Source organism: Chelon labrosus (assembly GCF_963514085.1).
Source record: "Chelon labrosus genome assembly, chromosome: 9".
In the NCBI taxonomy this organism is placed as follows: Eukaryota; Metazoa; Chordata; class Actinopteri; order Mugiliformes; family Mugilidae; genus Chelon; species Chelon labrosus.
Genome location: NC_140359.1, coordinates 12,302,736 through 12,328,667, shown reverse-complemented (window position 1 = coordinate 12,328,667; position 25,932 = coordinate 12,302,736). Strand labels below are relative to the sequence as shown.

Genomic DNA, 25,932 nt, shown 5'->3' with positions numbered 1-25,932 from the left:
TGACTACTGGATGACTGTCAGGTACAAGTGGAGAATCCAATTATAAAGGTCAAGTGTTTGTTTATGAAAGCTGACAATCCTAAGTGGCTCTTTTTAAGAAGAAAAAAAAGAATTTCAACTGTGAATGGGAGAAGAAATTGTACACAGGAAAAACTTTTATTTTTGATCCGAACCGTATTTCTAACTTAGATCTATCATCCGTCAACGATAGATGCACTTGAAACCTGGATGTTTTTTTGTGTATTAACATAATACAAACAGCAACTTTCTGGAAAGAAGATTCATATATAAAAGAAATCTAAACCAACACTGTAAGTGACAAAAAAGTAAAAAGAAAATAAATTTGAGAATAAAAAGATAAATATGAGGATGCTGAGCTCAAGGCTGTGTTGAAACGGCGTTGTCAGTGGTACAAACACCATGGATAGCCAGATTTGAAGGAATGCATGACACACTCACATGGTCACACCATAGACGATGTATATGATACACCGACAGACACAGACAGGAAAGTGACTGTCACCATAGTCCAGTTCCATGCAGTGGGTCTTAACAGTGACCTGCCGCGAGGAGGTCTTGTATTTATAGCAGCTAAATTAACAGGCTTCTCCTTCTGGGGATCTCAGAATAGAAATCGAGCAGCCTAGATCTGACTCTAATCCTCATGTCTGGCTGTACGTCGGGCTAACAGGCTACGACAAACTGACACAAACACTCAGGGAAGCAAGAGATAAATAAACCTAACAACAGAGGCTTACAGGCATGCAACAATGAGTGGATGATAATCTTGTTTTCCTCTCATGACCTTTCCAAAATACTCACAGGCACAGATAAATACAACAGCACAAAAACAAACCCATACTGAGTGTTCAGAGTGGCAGGTGTTAGACCAGTGGGCATTGCCAGAGTGGCTGACAGCCCGTGATGGTGGCAATGTGGACGGCAGCCAGACGGAGGGTGAGGAAAGGGTGGTCTGGCGACGGGGAAGCAGTGCATGTTGGGTATCAAGCAGTGACACAGAGGGGGTGTGCTGGTGTCAGAGAAAACAAGGGAGGGCTTGAGGAAAAGAATAGAAAGTGGGAGAGAGGAGAGAACAGGAGATATGTGTTGACAGGGTGAAAGGTCTGAGTGGAGAGAGAGAAAGGCAGTTGCGGAGAGAGGGAGAGGAAACTTCAGGAGGGAAAGAAGAAAGAACAAAACATCACGAAAGTACAAAATAAATGTTGAGGTATTGGTGAGGAAGATGAGCAAAAATGAAGAAAGTGACGAGTAGGTTAAAAAATATAAAATGTGGTGGGAAAACGGCAATCAGGGAATTAATAGACAGATCTGGCATGGGAAAGAAAGGTGGTTGGTTTAATATAAGCAAATCTACTGCCAAGGCATCGAAGCATAAAGCTCTTTAAATTAGCAGGCATGGAAATAATTGGGAGAGAGAAGGGCATTTTCTGAAAGAGATAGAAAGAGGGGATAAGAAAAGTGTCTCTCCAAAACTCAACAGTTGCTCTAATGAGTAAAGATAGAAAACGTTTGAATTACAAGTTGGCAATTTTCTTTAAAGTAAAGTTATGATTGAATTAAGACCCTGGAAAAGACAGTGAACCCCAAATTGCACCTACTTTATGTAACTAAACACGACTCAAAAGCCATGGCTGCAGCGTGGCTGTTGAGGGTGCGTTCAGGGACAGTGGTGCTTAGAGCTAAACGCTAATATCACTACTAGCATGGTCACACTACTCATGCTAACATGCTCACGCTAAGAACGTATGAAGGACCATAAGGTTCAGGGTCTCATTGTGCATCCAAGTGATCTTGGAGTAATCAGGAAAATTTTGTTCTTAACTGAAAAAATTTAAATTCAAACAACCACTCAGTTCTGCAAAAACTTTGGCAACCGACTTTTGCATTGATGTTGAAGTCAGATACACAAAACCGGATCCCGTTATCCGTTTGGACTCGTGCAAAAAACAAAACAAAACTAGAGTTATTAATTTCTTGTTTGGAGAAAACAAAATATGAAACATCTTGTTTGTAGCATTTAAATTGTTTTAAGATTCCAACTTAAAAGCTCATGAACCCACCAAGGTTGGAAAAATATTAGAAAGGAGCATATTCATCTATCTTGCAGATGCTGAGAACTGTTAGGGGATCATCAATATTATTAGGCTTCAAGCTGTCTGTACCAAAGTCCACCCTGTCTAGAAACCACCATATTCAAAAGTATAAGTCACTTTGGACTTAATCAACTGCCAAATAACCAAACTGTTTCTGCAAACAACAATATCTGAGATCACTGCTGTGACACACACACACACACGACATATGCGTCATGCTAATGTAACCTTTCAGCAGGTAATTTGTCGCCTCGGTAGATACCAGATGGTCACTTCTCTATCACCTCTCCGGCCCCGTCTGGCTGTGTTGATCCTCACTTGTGTGTTTGCGGGTGTGATCACAAAGACACCAACACACACACACCCACACCCACACAAACACACGCTTGGGGATTTGACGCCCCTGCAGATGGTGTGTAATGGTTTGTTTACGATGTGCTGTTCTGCATGAGTAGGCTTTCCTGCTCAGATCACTGACCTTTGACCTCTGACCTCTATCTCTGACCAGGCCAGACGGCTGCAGTCACAGCACAGGGTTAGTCCATAGGTTTAATGTGCGTATGATTAGTAAAAGTGTGCTTTAATGATTTTTTTTTTTTACAGTAGTCTTACAGTAGTAGTAGTATGTCTTCACGGATAGCATTCATCAGTCTGTCTGTCAGCTTGCCACTTTGGACCTGAGTGAAATATCCCAGCTACAATTAGATGGATTAAAATGCCACAATGAGATGACATAACACTAGTGACTCCCATCAAAATTTGCTTAGTGCTAATTAGCAAATGCTAATTTGCTAAAATCTAAAAAAAAGTAGACAGTTTATGTGTTTACGGCATCATCTTGCGTGTCTGGAGCCAGAGTCTGCACAGTACGCTCCAAGACTGAGGCCGCGATGTCAATGCTCTGCCCACGCTTATTTTTATTTTTTTTAAACTGTCACTGTCCTACGGGACTTTGGCTTCACTTTTGAGGAGCAGTTCCACTGTCCATCTTCATGCTGTCTATGGTTGCATCCCATTAGTCTTCTAGGGTATGACTGCAGCACTAGCGTTGGCTCAATAAACGTCTGAAACACATGCACATACACACCAGACATCAGTAATGACACAGCTACTGTTATTGTCCTTCTGTTTGTCCGCTTCTGTGAGGGATCAGATCTCCTTTATTAAGGTGGAACCTGTACCCAGCACTTAAAGGCATTGCGGACTATGTGAACTCTATGTGAATAGCTGACTTGCCAAACACAAAAAGAAGCTGATATAAATGAAGGAAACAAGAGGACCGCCGTGGACAGTAACAACTGCAGGATTGTCACGATTTTATCAACAGTCTTTGCAATCTGTCAATCCTCACGCAGATTGACACAAATGCGTCCTGTGCGCACACACACACACACACACACACACACACACAAACACACAAAACCAAGGCGTGCAAATTCTTGACCACTCCCATACGTCGGGACTTTACTGACCAAACTGCAGACTTCCAATTAGCTAGCCACAACTATGTGCCTCGCCTTCCTCTCCACCCTCTTCCGCTACTTTCCCTCTTGCTTATCCTCTTCCTCTCCCACACCCTGAGTATGACTGCAGCTAAGGATGGAGGGAGCAGCTGAGAGTTGGAAGGAAAAAGATGAATGTCTGTGTGTGGGTGCGGGGGGTCAATGGCAAATTAGCTGATAGAGGGTTAGCGTAAAGGAGAAAATGAAAAGTGAGAATGGAGGTAAAAGTAGAGTATGGGGTAAGACGAAAGAATGACGGAGAAAGAATTGGGTGAATAGATGAAAGCGAGCAGCAAGTGGATTGTTGGGAGGTTGGGAACGGGAATCACACTGGCAGAAAGCCAGTAACACACTATCATACTTTTGCACAAATACCAATTTATGCTTTACAGAGCACATGGGCTGGAGTCAGATTAGGGGAAAACAGAAAACACACAACAATTCTAAACCACTCAAACAACAATGATCCCATTCACCAAACAACGTCCCTACAGTTTTTCAGACTCCAGCTGCCGTGGGACACAACAACAGTGAAGGGAACTGGTTTGGTACTGGTCATGGAAGATAGAGGGGAGGGGGAGAGGAACAGTAACGGGTGGAGTGTTTGCAGTCGTCTTTTATGAGAGTGGCTACAAAGCAGTTTCAAGCTTCCTCACTGCCAGGAAATATTAACAGAAACACTCCCAGGGTCCTTTCTTTGAGTAAAATGTGCCTGGCCTGGGTGCCAACATGCTGATGTCATCGCTGACATGATTTCTTATAGAGTTTCAACAGTGGACCAACTCATTCATATAGCGTGAACACTGTGAACTTTCCCTCCTGTCTGCAGCTTATGCATTGAGTTATTCGCTGACAATACCGTTTCAGCTCTGTTTGCATGGAAAGCTATGTGCTTATCTGTGTGAGCGCTGGTCTGCGTGTGCTCGTGTGCGAGACTGCGTCCAAGTGACTTTGCAGCCAGCTGTTCTCACACAAAGGCGGTGTGTTTTACTGCAGCTGGGTCCCAGCACACACTGGGCGGAGTCAAGGCACAGAGCGCTAAAGAGAGAAATAATATGCATGTGTCTGTGCCCTAAATCATGTTTTATGCACATGCAAGAAGTTCAGGAATATGCCAGTGCACTCAAAGAACCACATCCAAGCGAAACAGCGAATATGTGTTCTACGTGTGCACTTTGCACTTGCAAGTGTATCTGTTGATATGGCGGCTGGGCCTAAAGAGAGCAACAGCAGAGTGAATTTCAGGCTATAAAACAAATTTGTTTAGAGCTACAAGAGAGCACAGGTAGTTCAGAGTCTGCCAAGCACTGATCACTCCATCAATTTATAGACACACTAAAGCTTGATTGCTCTTACACGGCGGTGCACACACAGCCCAGGTCTGCACTATCCCATAGTAGCTCAGTGTGGACTGTGAGAAGCAGCAAGCAGGCAAATCAGACTGCAGACCAATTTGAAGGCAGTGCGCATGTGATGATAACAACAGGAAGTCTGTGTGTGCATCTGTGAGTGTATCTACTGTGCAACTGTGTGTGGTCTCTCAATTAATAACTAACAGGCCTGCAGAGTATAGATTTATGAAACACTGCACGCAGGTTCCCAACCAGACTCATAAATAACTGTGGACTGGAACAAGGGAGTATACATTAAAACTGCAGGGTAGTCTGTTATGAGCAACAGCAGCAGAAAGAAAAGTAATAACAGCAGTAGCCCCTCTCCCCCCCTCCCCTGTCTTTTCACCTCTAAAGGGACCAGAGGGAACAAAGTGGGCTGCGTTAAAAACACAAAATAATGCTATGATTAGTATGGATGAATCGAAAACAAGTACAACAAAATGTAATGTAGTCTTTACAAAGCCAAACAGACCGTAAAGAAAATGCTGAAAAGAATGGTCTGTCTGAATTGCTGCTAACAAATCTTATTCGCAAGAAATGTAATGGAGATAATTGTATTTTGAAGCATTTCTGGCGTGGCTGTGTGTGTTTCACAGCTGTAACATTTAACTAACACAATCTTCAGATGAGAAAGGAGACAGGGAGAGAACGGTCGCCAAGCAGATACTTGTCTAATCAGTACAGTAATGCAGAAGCCCTAATGTGAGTAACTGGCACAGTGGACTGTCAGGGGGCCGCATGAGGCAATTAATGAATTAAGAAACACACATACACAGCAATACTGTAACCTCTTCAGTGCACTTTACTGGCACAGTAAGTGTTGTGCACTGCAGTTTGGAACAAAGCCACTGACTATTACACAAGTTGATACAGCATTATTAACTGATTAGCTAGCCTTTCCTGTAAGCCCATATAGAGAAGGGAGGGAAGGCTTTAGGAAGGAAAGAAATGGGTATGAAACAGGACTTTCTAAGCCTCTGATCAAAGACGGCTGTGATCTCTCTAAATGAGACCACTCTGGAAGTGCATCCCTAAGTGGGGAGATAGAGTTAAGGGATTTAATCACATTAAAAGATACGCACAAGACAAAAAGCCAATGGTGTGGCATTTTAATCCTCTCTGTGAAGGATTTTTTTTCCACTTGTCGTTCCATCTCTCTTTCCTTCTCCAACACATCCAATTGCTGTTTGAAGAGAGGTGTTAGTCTGCGAACGGAAGTTGGCTGTGTCACTTATCGTTTATGCTGATATGGAGGCTGGGTGGAGTTTATACAGTAGCACAACACTTTCCCTTTAAAATAGTCTCCCAAGACCCTCGGTGTGTGTCTGTGTACATGTCATGGTGGCTGACAGCTCTCAGTGAGACAACTCACACCTCGTGTAACTGTGGAGGAGGCGAGCGAGGACGGATTTGAGCTCTGCCATGTTTCGTTATTGCCAAGCTGAAATGTTCGCAGTCTTGTTCAGATCTCTGCCTGAGCCTAGTCAGGAGTTCTTTGGGCCACAAACTTTTCCAAGTTGCAAGACCTTCTGCACAGTATGAACGGATGAACAATGGACCAATTCATTAATTAACTTGAGGCGTAGTGCTTGCATTAGTATGAGCAATTGCAAAAAGCAAAAACAGATTAATGGTTCTGTAATCAAATTCAGTTTTGTTTTATACGAATGGGCTTCAATCGATTAATTAAAACTTGTTCCAATGATAACATATGCAAGGACATTACAGAACGGTGCGTTGTTGTACTGGGAGGATGGGGACAAATGGCAGATGAGGTACAGCCCAAACGCACAAAGGAAGAGTGAAGGGGACAAGAGGTCACAGTGCCAAAGCTCCTTGAAAGAGTAACGCATCCCTGCTGGGTCCCGTACTATTAAGCTCCTTCTCACCCCCAGCGGTGGGTGAGGGGTGACTAGCTTTCTCACTGCCACCAGCCAATCCTCACACTTGCCATTCAACGCACTAAAAGACAAATGTAAAACTCTCATTAGTTGACTTTTGAAAATAAATGCACTGAAACTCCAGCGCCGAGCAGTTTCTATAGCCTGACACACATATACATACACAGACAGAGACACACACACTGCTTGTCTCAGTAATCCCAGGCTTTTCTCCTCTGAATCAGGTTGAGGAAATCGGGGCTAATTAGCTCAGCCGGCCTAACTAGCATTTAAGCTTGCCAAACTCTCCTCCCTGTTGTCTTTTAGTTCAGCTCTCTTTGCTTTACCACAGCACATTGTGACGTGCAGCTAAATCCAAAGCATGCGCAGGGATAAGACCACATTAATGCATATAAATCTGAAAATAAATTCCTCTTCTAGCCTTATGTTCACGCTAAAAAAAGCTTTGAGGCAGATTACAACTTTGTTCCCGGATGCCCACTTGTCTGTAGTGCATGCAGTGAAGCATGGATGGGAAAACGGATCTTTTACAAACAAAAAAAATAAATAATTGTCATGTGCTCAAACTTTCAGCAACATTCACATGCATCAAACCACTAGACATACAGTTTCGTAGAGTGCTTGCTCACCTATATTTCATTCCGACTCTGGGAGCAATATTGTCACAGTGTTGCAACTGAGACGAAGCAATCGAGAAAAGTTATGACACGCCTTCAACACTACATTCTTGCAAACAGTTTTGTGATTGCTAATAATTTCGCAGGAAAATTTGGGTTTCTGGAAATCAGGAAATATTCAGATTAAAAATGGAGCAACTGAAGCAGCAGCGAGCGTGGGCAGTTATTCATTTTCTGTGGTTCATGTACCAGATCAAGCATCCAGACTATGTGTAGAAAACAACTTTTTTTATGTATATATGATGAAAAAGCGGGCTGCTGCTTGGTTATGTAATTACAAGACAGACGTATCGGTCCGTGGGTAACGTGTGTTCACATTGCAAACGAGCTTCTCTGGCGAGTGATTGCAATCAGGATGAAACCAGCCTCTCTAACCGGGCTCAGCTTGGTTCATTTGCTCATGTGAGTGATTCACAGTGTTTGCACCAGCTCAAATGATCCACTTCTGGTTTCAGAACAACTACTACAAAGTGTGAAAGCTCCCTTAAGCAATGGAAAGAAGCTTAGATAATGCTGTATTTAAGTTAAATGCTGTTGTTTTCTCAGTTTCTTTCCCTTATATAGGCGTTCTCTCACATTACTAGCCTGTTGAAGCTGCTTTTATCACACCCTGTATTATTCATCACTCTTGCTACTGTTGCCTTATTTAGACCATATGGCCACATGTGTATATATAACCACATGGGCTGCTCCATGTGAGATCTGCTGGAGCGGAGGTGAGGTTTTTTTTTTTTTTTTTTTTGACGCAGAGGTTTGCAAGACATAAAGATAAAGACAAAGCGAGGCAACTCTGTGGCGTGTGTACAGCATGAGTGCCCTTGAACCAGTATCGACCAGCGAAAGCTCTCAACTGAATGCAGTTCATTATAATATTCATGAAGCTGCTGGGTTTCTGAGGGGAGTTCGGGCAAAAGCAGATATCATTAAACTGACCCTCAGCCCTTTGCCCTCGAGGTAAAATGACCAAAGGGAACAGATGAGGCGCGGATGAGCTCCTGTGTGTGCACATATATGAGTGAGTGGGGGGATTCTAGCTTTTATGGTTTTGTAAAAGACGGTGTTCCTACATTGACTTGGTCAATGACAAAATTTAGCATCGTCTGAAAAGGCTAGTATAGCGTAAAAACTGATCTGAAATGTAAGCCTCCTTCACTCTGAAGGACAACTTTACAGCCTTGCACTCATTAATTAGCTGTACACCACAAAAACCAAGAGCTAAGGAAAATTACCATCACAGGCTAGTAAAAGTCGTATTTTTTGCACTGCTGTGAGTAATGACAGTCATATTAATGTCATGGGGAACACATGTAAGGTGAGATCCGCTCACAGCCGCTGACTCGGTCACTTGGGTTCCACCCTTCGGCCACTTTACAGCCTTTGCAGTCTGCTCCGGTTACTAATGGTCCATGCTAGCTCTTGGAATCTCTTAGTGTATGTGTGTACACAAATGTGTGCAAGTTTATTGACAGACACTGAGAAAATGAATCGGGAAAGCAAGAATGTGGATAAGGAGAACCGAGACTGCAAAGCCAAAAGAACAAGGGATGGAATATAATTAATCCCGGCATGCATGTGTGGCTCTTATCTCTAGCCTCCAGAACATATTAAACAGATTGCTGGTGGTGTAGAGGTGTCCATATTAACATACACACATGCAATAGAGTCTACACACTCATTTGCTCAACCATTTATCTACACATAGACTACAGACTACACATATAGACTCTGGCAATTCAACCTAATATTTATGCAGCTACAAGAGAACAATGTGCAGACACTGTCTTCTGACATGCTGTAAGCAGAAGGACAAGAGCAGGGCTGCCTGTGCCTCACACGCTCTTACGTTACAATTACGCAGTGAATCAGTAAGCATTAATGTGCACAAGATCAATACAGATAGTGCACATTCAGGCAATCTGCACAGACGCTGTTGAAACATGTTTTAGTTAATGTGAGACTGATAAAGCGGACCTATAATGGCTTTTGATATAATACTGGACACTTATTGAACACTCATTTTTGTCTGGAGTCGTGCCATTTGACCATTTAGCACTACTGGTGGCAGTTCCTCCATAAACACAACAGCTGCAATCAAAAGACTGTTTAAGCATTTAAAAAAAAAAAAATTTGTACTACGGTTGCCATCTTGAGTGCTTTACTCTGCCCAGCTCCAGGCTAATTCAAAAACAGTCAAAGAGGTGGGCGGTAAGTGGAGCTTAGGTGGGCAGGTGATGCACACGCAGACGGCTAGCGACAGGTGAATGCATCTTTCATTCAAAGAGACACGCCCTTAACTATGCATAACTTTAAGCCTTAATACAATTTGTGAACCCTCTACAGGGGGGTTATTTCTACTGTAAAGCTGGGCTTTTTAACATGGATTGACTCGCTATTAGAGCCGGTCTCAAGTGACCAACTGAGGAACTGCAGGAGGTTACCGGTTAAGTTACATGTGGTTTTCAAACCCAGTATTTAAAAAAGGAAGGCAGCAGAGCATTTCATATTATTGTCTAAAAATTCCTATTAAACAAACATATGTACAAATGCTTGGCTATTGGCCCGGTCAGTCTAAAAATATCAGAACTGACCCTGGTCGGTCAAGTTTTTCCAGCATGGTGCAAATTGAGAGCAGAGGTCTGAGAGCCATTCTCTGTGGACATATTTATAGAGGCTGTACTTCATTCAGTCCACAAAAACACAAGAACCTATAAATAAATAAATGTAAATGTGTTACGCAGACCATATGAAAATGAGTCAACATGTGTGTGTGTACTTTTCACACTCTATTCAAATCCTTGATGTACTTTGTGCCCTCTGTTACACGTATGCTGCACACACACCGGAGGTATCACACACACGATACCGGAGGTCATCACGTGTATCGCATGATGTTGGCAAAGAATGTTTGTTTTTTCTATGTGAGGTAGTGTAAAGCTGCATCTCTGATATCATACTGATTGATTCTTTGCGACCGTGCTAGCGTTTTATAAGATCGCCGTGGGAGCAGGCTTACGTCTAGCCTGGACGGACTATCCATTACATATCTAGTATGTGGATGTGTGCACACGTTTTGTGGCTTATATCAGCAACACGAGAGCAATTCTACAAAACCAACATGACCTAATCATGGATTGGCAGCACAGATGCAGAATAAAATGAGGAAACAAACACACACAGGTAGCAGGACTTAGACAGCCTGTCAGACAGGGCTGCATAAATGGACGACAGCTCAGCATCTGCTTCCTCAGTCAGACCTGACTGATAGACATGGATTGGGTCTGACTGTGATCCGCTGGCAGGGGCTCTGCATTAGCTGCTTGTCTGGTGATCTGTCTGCAGGACTGAGCCCTTTCCTGCATGACCATCAATCCCTTCACAAGCTCCTCTGCATCGTAAAGTCATCACCCGCCTCTAATTGTCTGTCTCTCTGTTTATCTGCCCGTCTTCTGTTTGCCCATCACGCCTGTGCTCCTCCACCGAATCTGTGTGGTGCTGCACAAATGCAGTATGCATGCTATCCCATCTGATTCTCCTGCTCTTCGTTTTCATTTTGGGACACTCATGTCAGCGCAATCTCAGCGTGAGCTCTGACACCGCGACCTGCCACAACAATTGCTTCTGAAGGAGAAATACAACTAGGACAGTACATTACTGAGAGAGATTACTGCCACGGCATATCAGGCCAGTTTTTGAACTGGCTTTGTTTAGTGTATAGCTGAAGCCTGAACGTGAAAGCAGGAGAGGGGAACTGAAGCTGGCAAGAAGAGTGTGAGAAAGTAAGAAATGCCAGGGGAGATCGAGACTGTGTATGAATAAGTTTGAGTTAGCAGATCTATAATTGGGTGGGCAGCAAGGCAACACTGTAGTAGAGCACGGTCTAAGTGGCTCATTTTTCATACTACTTCTTAGACAATAGGGAGAGACGCACGCACACTCTCCTCCTCCTCTACAACTGCTGTCATGCCGTGCAGTACGTAGAGTAATGGGCTGCAGTTCCCCCTGTGTTTCTCAGGCTGAGGATGCCCTAGCTATCTCAGCAAACACCTCCTGGGAAAAAGCATCGGGCAATATCAGCAGAGAAAACAGAATGACCTCTACAGCAAGCACACAGCAGTTCCGGAAAGGGCCAGAGGAGGCAGCAAGTCAAAGAAATCATGTGACTGCAGAGGTGAATGAAGGCTGGGGAGGAGAGAGGAGCAAGAAAGACAGACAGATGCATGCAAAGGAGACACTGGAGATACCTATCTTAACAGAGAAAGAGAGAGACAGAAGGCTGGGTGAGACAGAGGCTTGACTGCAGAGAGCTCCTCTGCAGTAAGTGGTTATTGATTGCAAGGCAAGGGCTGAAGGATTCCACAGCAAGTGAACTGACACAAGGTGCTGACTTTCTTCCTCCCTGTATAATTGCAAAAGCAATAAAAAAAAAATATTGCACAACCTGAAATGCATTTAACAGCAAAGAGAACCAGTTTAACTACAGCGTACAAGGCTAGACTTCAACCGTACAGCAACCATGTCACCACAAAAACATAAAAATCAGCATCAGGAACACTGCACATCAGTGACCTTTTCAGCACTAATGATCAGAGATGGCTGTGGCTGTAACAGTAGTAAGGACAAAATGAACACACACCACCGCACACATAAACACAAATGTAGACATACAGACTGCGCTCCAGAAATGGAAAGATCACATCTGTCTTGGTCTTTCAAACTCTGAATGATGCATGTGACCTTTGGAATCGACTAAAATCCAAACTCCAGCTTTCTCTCTCGCACACATCAGGAAGCAGCTCGTCATTAGGCAAAGTGCAATCAAGAGGGAGAAAGATGGATCAACTTGTTTGGTTTATTCGTGCACGGATAGGGTTTCACTGATGACCGAAATGTTGATTATAGGAAGGAGTCAGAGCCCCCAAAGTGCTGGTTAAAGTACTAAAACCGGAATGAGTGCCTGCCACACACACTCAGGCTTTCTGGTCACTATTCTCAAGGGCACAAGCATGGGGAGGAAAACAATTTCTGGTCGCTGCTCTGTCTTTTGACCATTGTACTGTGGCTGCATTTAGATGACACACATGCCTCTGCTATGTGGAATGCCCTTAAACGGAGCCCAAACATTTTTGTGTCAGGGTCGTGACGTCCTTCTAGTGCAGAGCAGAGCAAATTCTCACATGTAAAGACATTTTCTAAAGTCTGAATGGCTATTTCTGTGGTGCCAGCTCGAGGCGTTTAGGAAAGATTTATTCACAAGTGAAGGGAAAGGCTGATGACTGGGAGATGTAAGTCACTGCTGCACTCTGAGAGGCTGGGTAATACGTCACAGTGCTGCTAGACAACATGAAATGTGGAGTTACCGTCCCCAATGTTTCTAATTTATTCACCAAGAGTACAAAATTTATGATTGACTTGTCATTTTGTAGCATGAAACATAACTCATGTTCCCTGTACTGACTGTCTACCACTCATACATATGTGATACACTTTGCATTACCACTCCCTTAACAACCTTTATTTTTTTCCAGCTATGGTTAGTGAAGGTAATAACTTACAGAAAGGTTTTCCATCTTTTAGAAGTGGTACATGTGCGATTAATTTAATTTCCGTGGTGCCTTTAAGAGCAACGTGGACCAGTCCTAAAAGTTGATGACTTAAAATGACAAATGTGTGAATCTGTTGTGAATTCATCATAATGATGAGTCCAATCAGATAAGCGAGGCGAGTGTTTTCAGATGTGACATTGCGTCTGCCCAGCAGAGTAAACATCACGCTATCGCCTTCGATCAGCTGTACTCAATTTGAAGTCTTCAAAACTGCTGCTTTACGGCCAGGCCGGTGACAGATCACGCAGAAACCTCAAAAACCGAGCTTACCTTTTGATTCTTTGAGTTGTTCATCCTATTCAAAGAGGGGCACTCCGTGTCCCAACTCTCCAAAACTGGCAACACGGAGCTTTTACGCAACAACGGGCTCCGTTCAGCGTCCCGTCCGCAGCGTAAAAGACCTTAACTCAGTTTTTCCCCTTGAGGCGCATCCATACAGACGCAAAATGTCACATCCACCGAAGATCCAAAAATAGCAGCCGGCTATTGACCTCAGAAGTTTCAAGGTTCCGCGCACAAATCATAAACGCCACTCGTTTCGGGGGACGGTGGCGGTCATGTGCTTGAGCTCGTCCGCGTTGCCTTTCTGATCGTCATTGTCGCCGCCGTCCGAGAAGCTTCAGTGTTCCAGTCCGGACTCTAACACGCACCATCACCAGCACAAGGATAAGGACTGACCGACTGATGGACCAACCGAGAGCTGTTTCTGAGGAGGCGGGTGTGTGTGTGTGTGTGTCTGTCTTTAATCTGTGCGTAGCTGTGCGCAAACAGAGAGGATTGAATTGTCATTTGAGACAGAGGCTCTCAATGCGGTGTCCAGGGACCTTCAAGGAGTCCTGCTGCCATACTGTAAACGAAAAAAAAACTGTGTTGTTCAGGAGCTTATTGCGCAGAAGGCTTTTTCAAAAAGCTCCCTCCAGATATCTAATAAAATGACGAAGAACGCTCTAAATCTGTTCCGGAGAAGCTCACATAAGAAGGATTTGGCAGCCCTGAGTTTGGCCTGAGTTTGAAGTGTGTCAGAAAAATCTACTGCAGCCACTAATGTGAACTATACAACGCCCACCGAGGGGGGGAAAAAAAACAAAAAAAAAACCGTGTTTCTTTTTTTAAGTTATGACTCAACTTTTTCACAAGGCACTGGTCAATATGCAGTGTGCTTTGCCCCTAGGAAAAACATCCCTTTTCCCCACATGTCTTTGCTTCAGTAGTGTAAATAAGCAGCTAGAACAGAGTCAGGACAAATTAGAGCCGCATATATTAAGAAGGGCATGGGGAGTCACAAGCCTCCTTTATTTATTAATTGCTGCAATCTCTGGATAAATGTGCAGAACACAAGACAATCACGGCTAAACCCCCATTAAGCTGACCCTATTAAGGGCAGGTGTTCAGTAAAGTGATTCCATTCGAAGATGTGATTTAGATCACTCTCCGGCAAGTTCCTCTGTAACATTTATGTCCCTATGGGCTGATTATTAGAAATAATCACTACGCGTTCCTCCCACAGAGTTTATTATGGTAATTCCTTGGCAATGGTAGCTGCGTAGTCGCAACTGTGATCCAAATGGGGACGGAGACACCACAATGTACATGAATAACAGTAGCTTGCAGTGTACTTTGGTGGATATACACCGATCAACCACAACATTAAAACCACCAGCAGGAGAAGTAAATAACATTGACCATCTTGTGACAATACAATGTTCTGCTGGGAAAATTTCTTGTACCTGGTATTCATGTGGATGTTACTTAGACATGTAGCACCCACCTAGACCAGACCAGGCACCCCCACCCCATAGCAATGACACTCCTTGATGGCAGCAGCCATCCCCAGCGGGATGCAGCCTGACACAGGCACACACAAAAACAGTTTAGGAACAACTCAAAAAACATGAAAAACATCACAAGGTGTTGACCTGGCCTCCAAATTCCCTAGATCCCAAACTGATCAAGTATCTGTGGGATGCACAGGAACAAGCCTGATTCACAGAGACTCCTCCCCACAATCCACAGGCCCCCACCAACAACATCCTGTTGCCAGACACCACAGGACACCCTCAGAAGGCCCATGTCCATTCTCTGATGAGTCACAACTGTTTTGGAGGCACAAGGTTGGCCTACACAATATTAGGAAGGTGGTCATAATGTTATGCCTGATCAGTGTATGTATCTATGTTGTATGCAATTCTACCGACAGGACAACGTATCATCTCAGGCAAAATAAAGATCTTCATCAGTCTAACTATGCTTTTTGTGTCTGTGTGGCCACCTCGTCTTATTGCCTGGCCCATATGAGCACACGGGCAAGTTGCTGTGCAGCGGAGCGTGGCGCCTTGTCAACTGGTGATGTATGAGAGTGATTTGTGGGCAGGCGGAAACGGAAAGCACAGACGAGTCCGGCTAGAATTAGGTGTGGGAATAAAACAGGCGAGGGTAAGGGTGATTCAGCAAACTGAGAGCGGGGCTCCAGGAAATCCGCACCAGAAAACTAATAACGTAGCGTACCAGGATGCATTTTTCAAGAATGTAATGAAAATATACCTCTGCAGGACACACAGCATCAGGCATTTATGTTTTAATACTTTCCTAAATGTCAGCAGACCCAGTTGGATACAATCTCAGCAACGAAACACACAACACTTGTTTTGTTGTGTGCCGTTTGTGGGTGAGTTGAGAGAGTGGAATGAGAGACACGGTCCAGAGATGCAGCAGATGACGTGTAGGAGGATCAGGACGGAGGAGGAGAGAGCCTGTCTGTGGGCAGCATTGGCTAATAGCAACGGAGCAACAAAGTCCATCTCGATGGGGCAATGACACATCTGTTCATCTGCCTGGCTCTTTACATCCAGCAAAAGGACGTTCTGTGTGGGAGCAGAGGACACACCCGCTGTAGCCAAAAGCATAAAAATACCAAATTTGCAATGCGGTCATGTTATATTGCAAATCTCGCCCGCATTGCTCATCTCTCTGTGCGACTATGAGTGATGCAACAACAAGATGAGCCTTGATAACTTAGGACTTAGAGCTGTAAATATCCTACAGTTAATCAGATTAGAGTTTCATCAGCAGGTAGCTGTGCCAGGAAGCCAGCCGTAGAAGTGCTGTCAGAGGCAAATTTCCCTTTCACATTGAACAACGCAGAGTGAGGAACAATACCGATACGAGGATGCTCAGAATTAACGGAAAAAAACAGTGATGGATGAAAATACCCATGAGTTGGATGATAAGAATGTGGAGCTGACCAAGCAATAATACATACACTGACAGAATATGCAGGGAATTTGGATATACAATAAGACGCATACTGGCAGCATAACTCAGTGGGAACAGCTGAATGAATGATAGCATCATGTGATTACACTGCATGAGAGGACATTCCTGCAGCCGGACTAACCTACTCAGCCCTCTCCCTCTGAGACTTCCTACTGACTCACTGACAATAGTCCTTTCCCCCAAACAAGCATTTTCCTTCCTCTGTGCTGCTACTGTATGTCCTCAAGACCCCTTCCTTCCTAATGCAGCCAATTATAGAACATTTTTTTCTCTGTATCATTTCTATTTAATGAGCAATCTTTTCACGAGCTTAACTAAGAATGAAATCTTAATTTCAATCGTGGCCCAGAGGAGGAGCTGCCAAGTAAATTAGCATGCCAAAATTCACACCTCTGTATTGTTTTTGTGTGCATATTTCAATCTGGTGAGTATATTGACGCTAGTTGTTGAGGGACAGGCCTGTGTTTCTCTTTCACATATTTTTCAGAGCCTTCCGTTTGAACGAAGTTCTCGGGGGCCATTTCAACAAAGACTGACCCAAAGAGAGAGAACAGAAACACAAGGATATTTAATTTTCTTTACTGCATGGTGCCTGGAGTAAGAATAAAAATAAAAGAGTGCAACTGCCACATTTTTGAAAGCATTCTTGCTTTTATGGAAGCACCTTAAATCTAATCACTGCAACCATATGGCTAATCATAACAAGATTATGTGCATACTGTTTAACGTAACATTAAAATAAAAAGGCACCACTTGTGACTGGCTACATCTGAATTAAAATGACTGTTTTAATAATGAGTATTTTAATGTAGAAAAGCTGGGTGTGGCAGGTGTATTTTAATGGCATGGTATTTTAAGTCCATTTGGACAAATAAGCTAAACGTGCAGCTTTAAATATCCACATTAAAATAGAACATCTTGGTTTTACATGTGACATGACACTTAAATCATTTTACTCTCTCTTCGGTTCAAGATGCTAGACCGACCAGCCCCCCTGTTGGCCGCAGGAGAGCACGGCAATCTCTAGAGAAACAGTACAGTTCACTGCTCTCCTTCATCCTCACTGCCGGGCCGTGCCTCGTGTCTAGGAAACCACGTCCATATTTTCTTGTCGCGGTTTTGTCTTACACAAGGAGCAGGAGGCGTGTGGAGACCTGCTTTTCTCCCAGGGTCGGGCAGAACTGAGGAGCTGTAGAACAGGTCGTGCGCACGAATGCTGTCTTACATATAGTATAGATCTCACCAACTGACGTCTGTTGACTGTAAATGGTGACTGTCAATCTTTTTGGACTTCACGGGAACAGCTGTGAACACCAGCTGTGAGGAACATGAGCTGTGTGTGTTAGTGCTAAATAAAGGCTCAATAAATGTAAATGTGTACTTAAATAATAACCTAGGGCCGGTCTGCGTCCACTGACATACTGACCAGCGACACAGTGCTTCGAAGGAGCTGGGTAAATGGGGGTAAACAGGGGTCTTTAATCAGTGTCAGAAGAGTTTATCTGTCTGTCTCAGCCAATCATATTGAGCCATGCTTCTCCCCAGAACCAATAGGAATGCCTGTACAGTTTCTTAGCCAGCGTCAGTGAAGATAAGACGGATTGACCCTTTCATCTCCTGGAGATGACGAGGTTAGAGACACATATAGTGACATATGGACACCTTTAAACTCCGATGACCCTAGGACGCCTTTATAAGTGTAGCTTAACTAACGCAGGTTCAGAGGAGGACATGGAGAGTGTGTATATACAGTATATGTGAATGCACGTGTGCGTGCGCAAGGAGGGAACAAAGAGAAGAAAAGTTTTTTGGTAGGTGTACAACAGACCATGTCAAATTCATCTTCAGCTTTCAAAGGGTATTATATGCACCCCTCCCACACACACCCTCTCCCAATGTGACTGAGCTTTTGACCCCAAGCACCAAACATAACATCATCTAGCTAGAGAGTTTGTTCCACTGATCTCATCATGGTGAGACAGAGAGGCTGTCTGGCGGGGTAAAGGGGGGGACACACAGCTCAGCCATGCCTATCAGCACCTCGTATGACAACAAGAGGCCCCTTTCAGCGGCCCCAGCCCTTTAGATCTACCTCAGCCTTAAGCCCCGGCTCCTGCTGACCCGCCCCCAAACCCTGGAATTCCCCCGTGACAGTTCACATTTAGGTTTCCCCTTAACAGCACGGCCATCCATCTTCTCGAGGCCAGACATTCAGGAGGACATGTCTCTGAAAAGGCAAATGATTCAGCTTGCTTTGTGTCAGCGCAAGTTTCATACGATTATCGACGCATGAGGCAGACACACCAGGCGCTGCGACACTTAGACGTGGAGACAGAGATGATAACATCATTGCATCATGTAAAGGAAAGCGGTCCCTCTTGTCCTTGATGAAAGGAGGAGAGAACTCTCAGATGGTCGGACAGCAGTCGCACTAATGCTGACAGAGCTGTTCCACCTGCCAAACACATATACACCCACCAACCCACCCACCCACCAGTGACACCAGATGCACGCTGCAAATCGGTGCCCAAAGATCCTACAGCGAGCAGTGATTCAACTGAACACTTTACCTTGCTGCTTGAACACACACACACACTCATGCTGCCCCTGAAGACACAGTCTTTAAGGTTACAGTGATGCTGGTGTTGGTGTTGCTGCTCATGCTCTCCACTGTAGCGGAATGAGCACTTGGGAATGGTTTGTTTTAATAGAGGTAATAGTTTTCTTAGAGAACTGGTCCCTACTTGTTCTCTTTGAACGTCCCTCCTACTCTCTCTCTCATCGCACAGAAACAATGTCGAGACAAACACAGACACGAGAAAGGAGACAAACATACATAAATACACTGAACGTGCACACTTAAAACTCCCACACATGCTGCACATAAACCTCATCAAAGACACATAAATCAATAAATTCACTGCACAGCCCATAAACTTGCACACAATAATGTAGACCGCGTAGACTTTATCTCACAAGCAGGGAAAGCATACGAATAGATCACATAGACGAAGACGAAAAAAGAAACATCCACAAGCTTAATGAAACACATTACCAACCGCTCTTCACAACACAACAATGCACGTTTGCGCACAACCCTCTGATAACCAGACTGCAGCGTCACTCGCTGCATCTCCAGAACATGGTCAGATGTTTTTAATTACACGGAATACATCATTTTAAATAGCTCCACTTGAGAACAGCGACTTGTGAGACTGCAAACAACATAAATCAAACACAGCTTCAATTCCAACCTGCTGATTTGAATAATGCCTGCAGTCTCAAATCAAAGAGCTTAAGTGGCTACAGTTTTCTTTGCTACTGCAAGAACAGCAGAGAGAAAGAAAGAGGATTAAAGAAAGGTGACAGCGAAGAGTGAGATAAATATGTGTGGAAATGAGACAGAGACAGGAGGAAGGTACATTTCAGGCAAAGATAACGGGGATAGGGAAGTGAATGACTAAGTGAAGGAGGCTTGGAAGGTGCAAGGAGGCAAGTTGATGTTACAATAATAACACCTCTGGCTCGGTGTTTTCTCCTTTTGGCTCTCCTGGCTCATTCCTGCTGTTTTTCAAGGGAAGCTGGCTCAGGCTGCGGCATCAAACTGGTTCCTGCTCACACAGACACCCTATTCAGACTTGTGCTGCTGCTCCTAACCGCTGAATGGGCGATAGCTGGAGTGAGGACTGAGGTGCTAAGGGGGATACAGCACTGTGCTGGGGTGCTGAAGTGAGGCGGGGAGCCAGCTGATTTGGACTGTAGTCAGTAGAACTGACTACCGCGAGCTAGGTGTCGTGTTAGGAACTGGGTGTGCTGTTCCAAGAAGGAGAGGAGAGCTTGGCGGGGAGTAAGGGGTGTGTGCGTGATGTGATACAAAGCCCTCTTTCACCTCCACCTCACACACAGGGCTGTTTGCCTTTGGCATCCTGCTGCACTAGAGGCTACTCTAGCGGCCCATGCTACAGATGCCAAAGTCACACTTAAAAACACACACAGAGAGCTACTAAAACATTCTGTATGTACACTTAGAAATAAACACGTCTTTTAAACTGCTGCACTAAAAGTCTATCAAAGCCCAAAACAAATTAAAACAGCCCTTTAAAAAACAGGGTGATGAACTTAATACCCTTAATTAAATTAAAGATTACACAGCTTTACACTATTAGTTTATTGGTCTTTGCAAATATTTACTTACACATACTCTCAGAAGCACATACTGCATACACACACACACACACACACACACACAGATGATCTCAGCAGGGAGTGGTGTGTTATGAAGTGGTCTGTTGTGGAGGAATGTGTTTTGGGGCAGACATGACTCGCGTATGCTGTATCATAAGAGCGCTAGTGCTGTTAGCTTTAGCACACCTTCCACTGTAGCGTCTGGTGTAACTTAGGCTACTTAAACAACCTTCCAGCTGAACTAACATACACACACACTCACCTACAGATGCATACGCATGCAAATTTCAACTGCTGGCTGACTGCACGGTGGAATGAAAAGGACGACAGAAATTTATGGTGAGAGGGATAAAAGATGAAGTTAAGAAAAGGTAAAAACAGGGCTGTAAATACAGGTAAAATTAAACTTAGCAACAAGTGCAGGCCAGATAGGTGCAGGGGATTGAAGCTAAACCTTACATGCTCTGTTTTTATGTCCCATTACAAACATGATTAACCTTTGCTCTTACTCCAAATTCATCACCAGGGTAGAGATTCATCAGCTCAACTCCAAGGTGCAAGACGATACTGGTTCACTGTCCGAATGCAGGCAGGGATTAACTGCTGCCAATTTGGCCTTTGCCCTTCCAGGACCTCCTACATTTAGAAAGCAGGAGATCCACGGGGCCTGAAGGGGCAGGAGCTGAGAAATACCTGACGCTTTGAAGTCTATATTCCGCAGGGAAACGGTAAAACAGCCACACACGGGTGTTAGGCACATGACAACGTATGTATGTGCAAGGAAACGGACTGAATCACACATAATATCTGTGCAGTTACGTGAGCTCAGTTTCAAACAGAAATGCATTGATCTCACTGGGCGTAGCTTCTGATAAATCCTGCTCAATCAAACGGTCAAGGCAACCTGACAAGTGGTCAGAGATCAGATGAAGAGCTGCTTCGGCCAGGAGATATTTATGGTCTGTATCCAGTGCTTAGAATCTGCAAAAATATCTGAGGCATTGCTTGAGCTAAGTTTAGGTCTGGGGAGCGTGTGAGAGGTCAAACATGGGTCTTTGGTGAAGTAGAAAGAAACTCCCACCTGACCACCATGTGAGTCAACCAGGGTCAGAGATGAGCTACCACAGCTACAAACATCTTAGAGTCAACGTGTCTAATACAGAATTTGTTCATAAACCCTAGCATAGTATTGAGCGGGATTAAAAGATATGCTGTTTGATGGTCCAGTAAAATCAAGAGAGACCAGTAGAAGGTTCTGAGTTGTAGTGCTATCTGGAATGCAAGTAAACAAAAAAACTCATGGACAAATACTGAACTGTGGACTCTGTGTTGGTTTATAATACTTCCCAGCCAGTTTGTGCTCAGCACACATTCGACAAACAGTAATGGGTCCGTTCTGCCTCAACAAAAACTCCAGCAGAACCCCTAAAGAGTCTCTTCAGCATTTCATCAGATGGTATCACTATAACATAAACACTCACACACAGAGAAGGAATTGTACTTTCACAAACAATGGCTGACTTACAAAATGAAGTGCTCAACACAAATCCTGCTTTGATAACTTGGGCAAAAAACACATGACCTCAGAAACTCTGACATTTAACTCTGCGATGTGGACTAAAATTAGATCACAGAGAAAGTGTCCATCTGCAGCTCTTTGGCAGTCAATGGGAATAAGAGAGGGGCAGAAGAGGGGCACTGCCTGGGGAGGTGAAGAAGACTTGAAGCTATGGGCTATTAAATATGAAGTAGATAACAAAAAAATGCTCTCTCTGTATTTGGGATTTTTCTGACAGGAAATGGTGTACATGTCCATATCAATGACAATATGCTCAGTGACATCGTGTTCTCACTCCCAGCGGGAAACAGTAATTACACACGACCATTTCCTGTTTCCCATCAGCCACTTCTCATTTGGGGCAAATCCTGTATCCTGTGGCAAAAAAAAAATGCTACTCACACTTTACATGCAACTAAAGACGAAGCATTATCTTATGGGCCCCGCGATAGAGGTAGACTAAAGAAAACAGTGCAGTGGGGCCAAGAATGTAGCTATTCTAACAGACGTGTTAAAACCTGAAGAGCAGAAATTTGACTTCCTACTGAGCTTGAAAATAACACAACGGCTGTTCTCTCTGCCCTCCTGACACAGCAATTATATATGCCTGAGGAATGCTGGATCTTCCAATATACGCTCTTATCTTCTGAGATGTCCAGTGGAGGAAAAAAGTCACAAACAAAGTGTGCTTCTATGTATCTTCTTCTATGAGCGTGGGAGGGGAATGGTTTTCAGATGGTATATTTTGCTGCGAGGTAAAAAAAGAGGAGGAGCAAAAGGTTTCACGTAAAATAACTGTAAGTCCTGCTGACCCGACACGATGTTTATGAAAGACCCTGGAGCAAAAACTTCCATAGCTAGCTGAAATTACAGTTGTAATCATTGCAGCTCGGTCACATACAAAGAATCCCTGTCTCATAAACCCACCCAGGCAGAGGAGACATGGGGGAGGGATGGAAGGAGAGGGTAACTGAATGAATGAGCATGTGAGCAAACAACTGAGTGTTTACCAGCAAAAATAACTGACCGGACCGAACAAAATTCTTACCGGTTAATGCCTCTCGGCAGCAGGCATTAACCGTTTCCCCCCACGGCTAAATAGAGACTCATCATGTTGTGATAAAACATGTCTACCATTGCAATTGAATTTACAAAAATAAAATTGAGACAGCAAAATGCTTAAAGATATCAGACTGACACATTTATTATGCACATTCCACCTTAATGTCCTTGATTTAATATTCAGGCAAACGCACCACTTTCCAGTCAATGTCCAAGCAGTAAACAAGTTCCCCTATCAAAGGAGGCTCTGTGATAAGACCAAACAGCCTGATTAGTGCCAGATCAACTTGTTCGTAGACATAACTCGTGACAATAGATTTCAGACTACAGGGGCCATAAAGCTTTCGGTGAAATCATTTTATCACTCGATCACAAGTTTCAAAGACCATTTAAGAATTACCAAACCATAACATTCAAAAAAGAGACAAAACTAAAGTTGCAAACAAGTAGATGTTGGCAGTTCAGGTGACTTCATAGACACGTATTATCTCTTATGTGATGAAGAGCCAGAAACCTGTCATGCTCTGTGCCACTTGGCACAGGCAGATGAACAAAGAAACACCTCACATGCAAAATTATGCCAAACTGCTTGCGGGTACAACACACCAGTGAGTGATATCACCCCTCATTCTGCTCCACAGAACCAAGGGCTTTTAGAAATACATTTCAGTTCAGATAGTGAGACAGACAGAGTCTGCTTTCTACACCTCCAAACAGCTGCAGCCCAGACAGACAAAATCTTTTCAGACTTTGGGGCCAGAAAATAAAGTATTCCCCTCTGAAATTCCTGTAACATTTCCAATGGCCATGTGTTTAATCTTCCTTTTAACAGTGAAAACTATGCATAACACTATGGAGATCTGCAAAAAGGCAGCTAGACGTGGGATTCATGATAAACCATAGTCACATTATATGGAGTGACTCCAATACTGGTCTACTCTCTCACACATACAGACATGCACAGATTCTCCCAGAGGGACTTATGAGGCACATATGTGCAGCTGTGTACTGCGTGTGAACCCCCCGTTGGAAGGGGAGACACTAAGCGAGAGGGGAATAGCATGCAGTGTTGTTTTCTGTTTGCTGTCAGTAAAAGCTTTGCCATCTGCAAAGGAAGAGACCACACCAGTGTCAGTGCAACTTGTTTGTCACATAGAAAGATTCTTCAGTCAACCACACTGTTAACTTCACAGCATGCCAGAGCACAGCTGCAGCGTCAGTTAACACAGAGATCTAGTGCACTTTCGGGAGAACATGACTGAAAATAGATTTCATTTATCTTGTCGATGAGAGATACTGAGCTTCGGGCGGATTAATTAAGAAAATACCCTGACACATAATCTCACACACAGAGTTCCATAGACACACCCCAATTAGGGATTTTGAAAAACTGCTCAAAACTGTTCAACAACACCAAGAACGCATTCAGATGAGCAGAGCAACCATGATCGATTCTTTTACCTGTAAACTGAGTGCAATCTGTCGGATGTACATCATATTGAGGTCTTCCAGTATCCACAGTTTTTCCTCCATGTTTGCGTGTTGATCAGTTGGCATCCTTTATGCAGACAATCACAAAGCAACTTCCTTTAACTTCCTTTGAATTATTAACGAATCCAAATTGCTAACCCGCAGGAACCGGAGACAGAAAGTTCATGATGACAGCCTCGCGTGCTTTCGCCACTGGTACGATCGGCGCGTAAACCAATGCGTAAAAGTTCCGCTCCTCATCCAAAACAAGACTACGAACTCCGGGAAAGCAGACAGAGGTGGCGTGGATGACAGCATCGACTGCGCTGGAGTAACCCAGTTCATAAAAATCCCCCAACTCGTTCACGGCGCGTATTCTTCTCCTCTACTTTTCTCCGGGCAACAGAGATTCTCTCAAACACCCACAGTCAACACCCAGCGGCAGTGAGGAAAGAATGGAGCCTTTTAAAATGCAATTCTTCGCTTTGTGTCCTTGTGTCCCTTTAGTGAATGCCGTCTGTCCTCTGTGACAAGAGACCTCTCCACAAAAGGGCATCGCCTCTGCAGGAGTGATCGGCACAACTAGTCCACTGTGTGCGCCCTGACGCTGCCCAGCGCGGAGCTAAATTAACCCCTACGACGCGCCTCTGGTGATGATAATGAACTTTTAAAAGAAAAAAAAAAAAAAGAAAGAAAAGAAAGCGTGGAAGAGAGAGAGGGGGGTGTTACTGTAGCAGCCCCCCACGCCCTTTTAAAAAAACAAATAGCAAATACCGTACCAGCAAGCAAGCATAGCGGGGTAGAGAGGCTTTGTTCTTTTTACTAGCTTGATAATAAATGGGAAATTATAACCGTGGCAGCTGGCGCTACTTGAGAAGCGAGCAAGACTGAAAAGCACCCAAAAATGTCATCTAACACTAATCTGATTCAGAAATGCCTCCGTATCCTACATTTTAACATTATAACAGAAACAATTTTCCTATTTCGTTTCACGTTTTCTAAATAAAACATCCGTGCTCAGATATTTGAATGATTTTATGCCCTTTAAAAATGTCACACTTCAAAAAGACCTCCAGGTTCATAGCACAAGATCAAGTGAATCTTTTAAATATTTATAGCATTCCTCACTTGGCAAGTCTTATCCAACAAAAATCGTCTGCCTCAAAAGAAAAGAAATATACATTGAGCACAGG

The 25,932-nt window shown here is 43.9% G+C and overlaps 1 protein-coding gene across 3 annotated transcripts in view; it reads right to left on the bottom strand.

The window, feature by feature from the left end:
• The window catches only part of rtkna (rhotekin a), a 49,682-nt gene that overhangs the window by 9,500 nt on the left and 14,250 nt on the right, over nucleotides 1-25,932 (bottom strand). Inside the window, exon 1 of one of the 3 annotated variants that reach the window (XM_084552037.1) lies at nucleotides 24,731-25,288. The exons of 1 other annotated variant lie outside the window; for it this stretch is intronic. In XM_084552037.1, coding sequence (XP_084408163.1) covers nucleotides 24,731-24,826 — 96 coding nt within the window. In that variant the 5' untranslated portion in view covers nucleotides 24,827-25,288. Of the gene's footprint in view, nucleotides 1-13,461; nucleotides 13,794-24,730; nucleotides 25,289-25,932 lie in introns of those variants that run through there. One more of the 3 variants, XM_084552038.1, reaches the window with a different exon arrangement.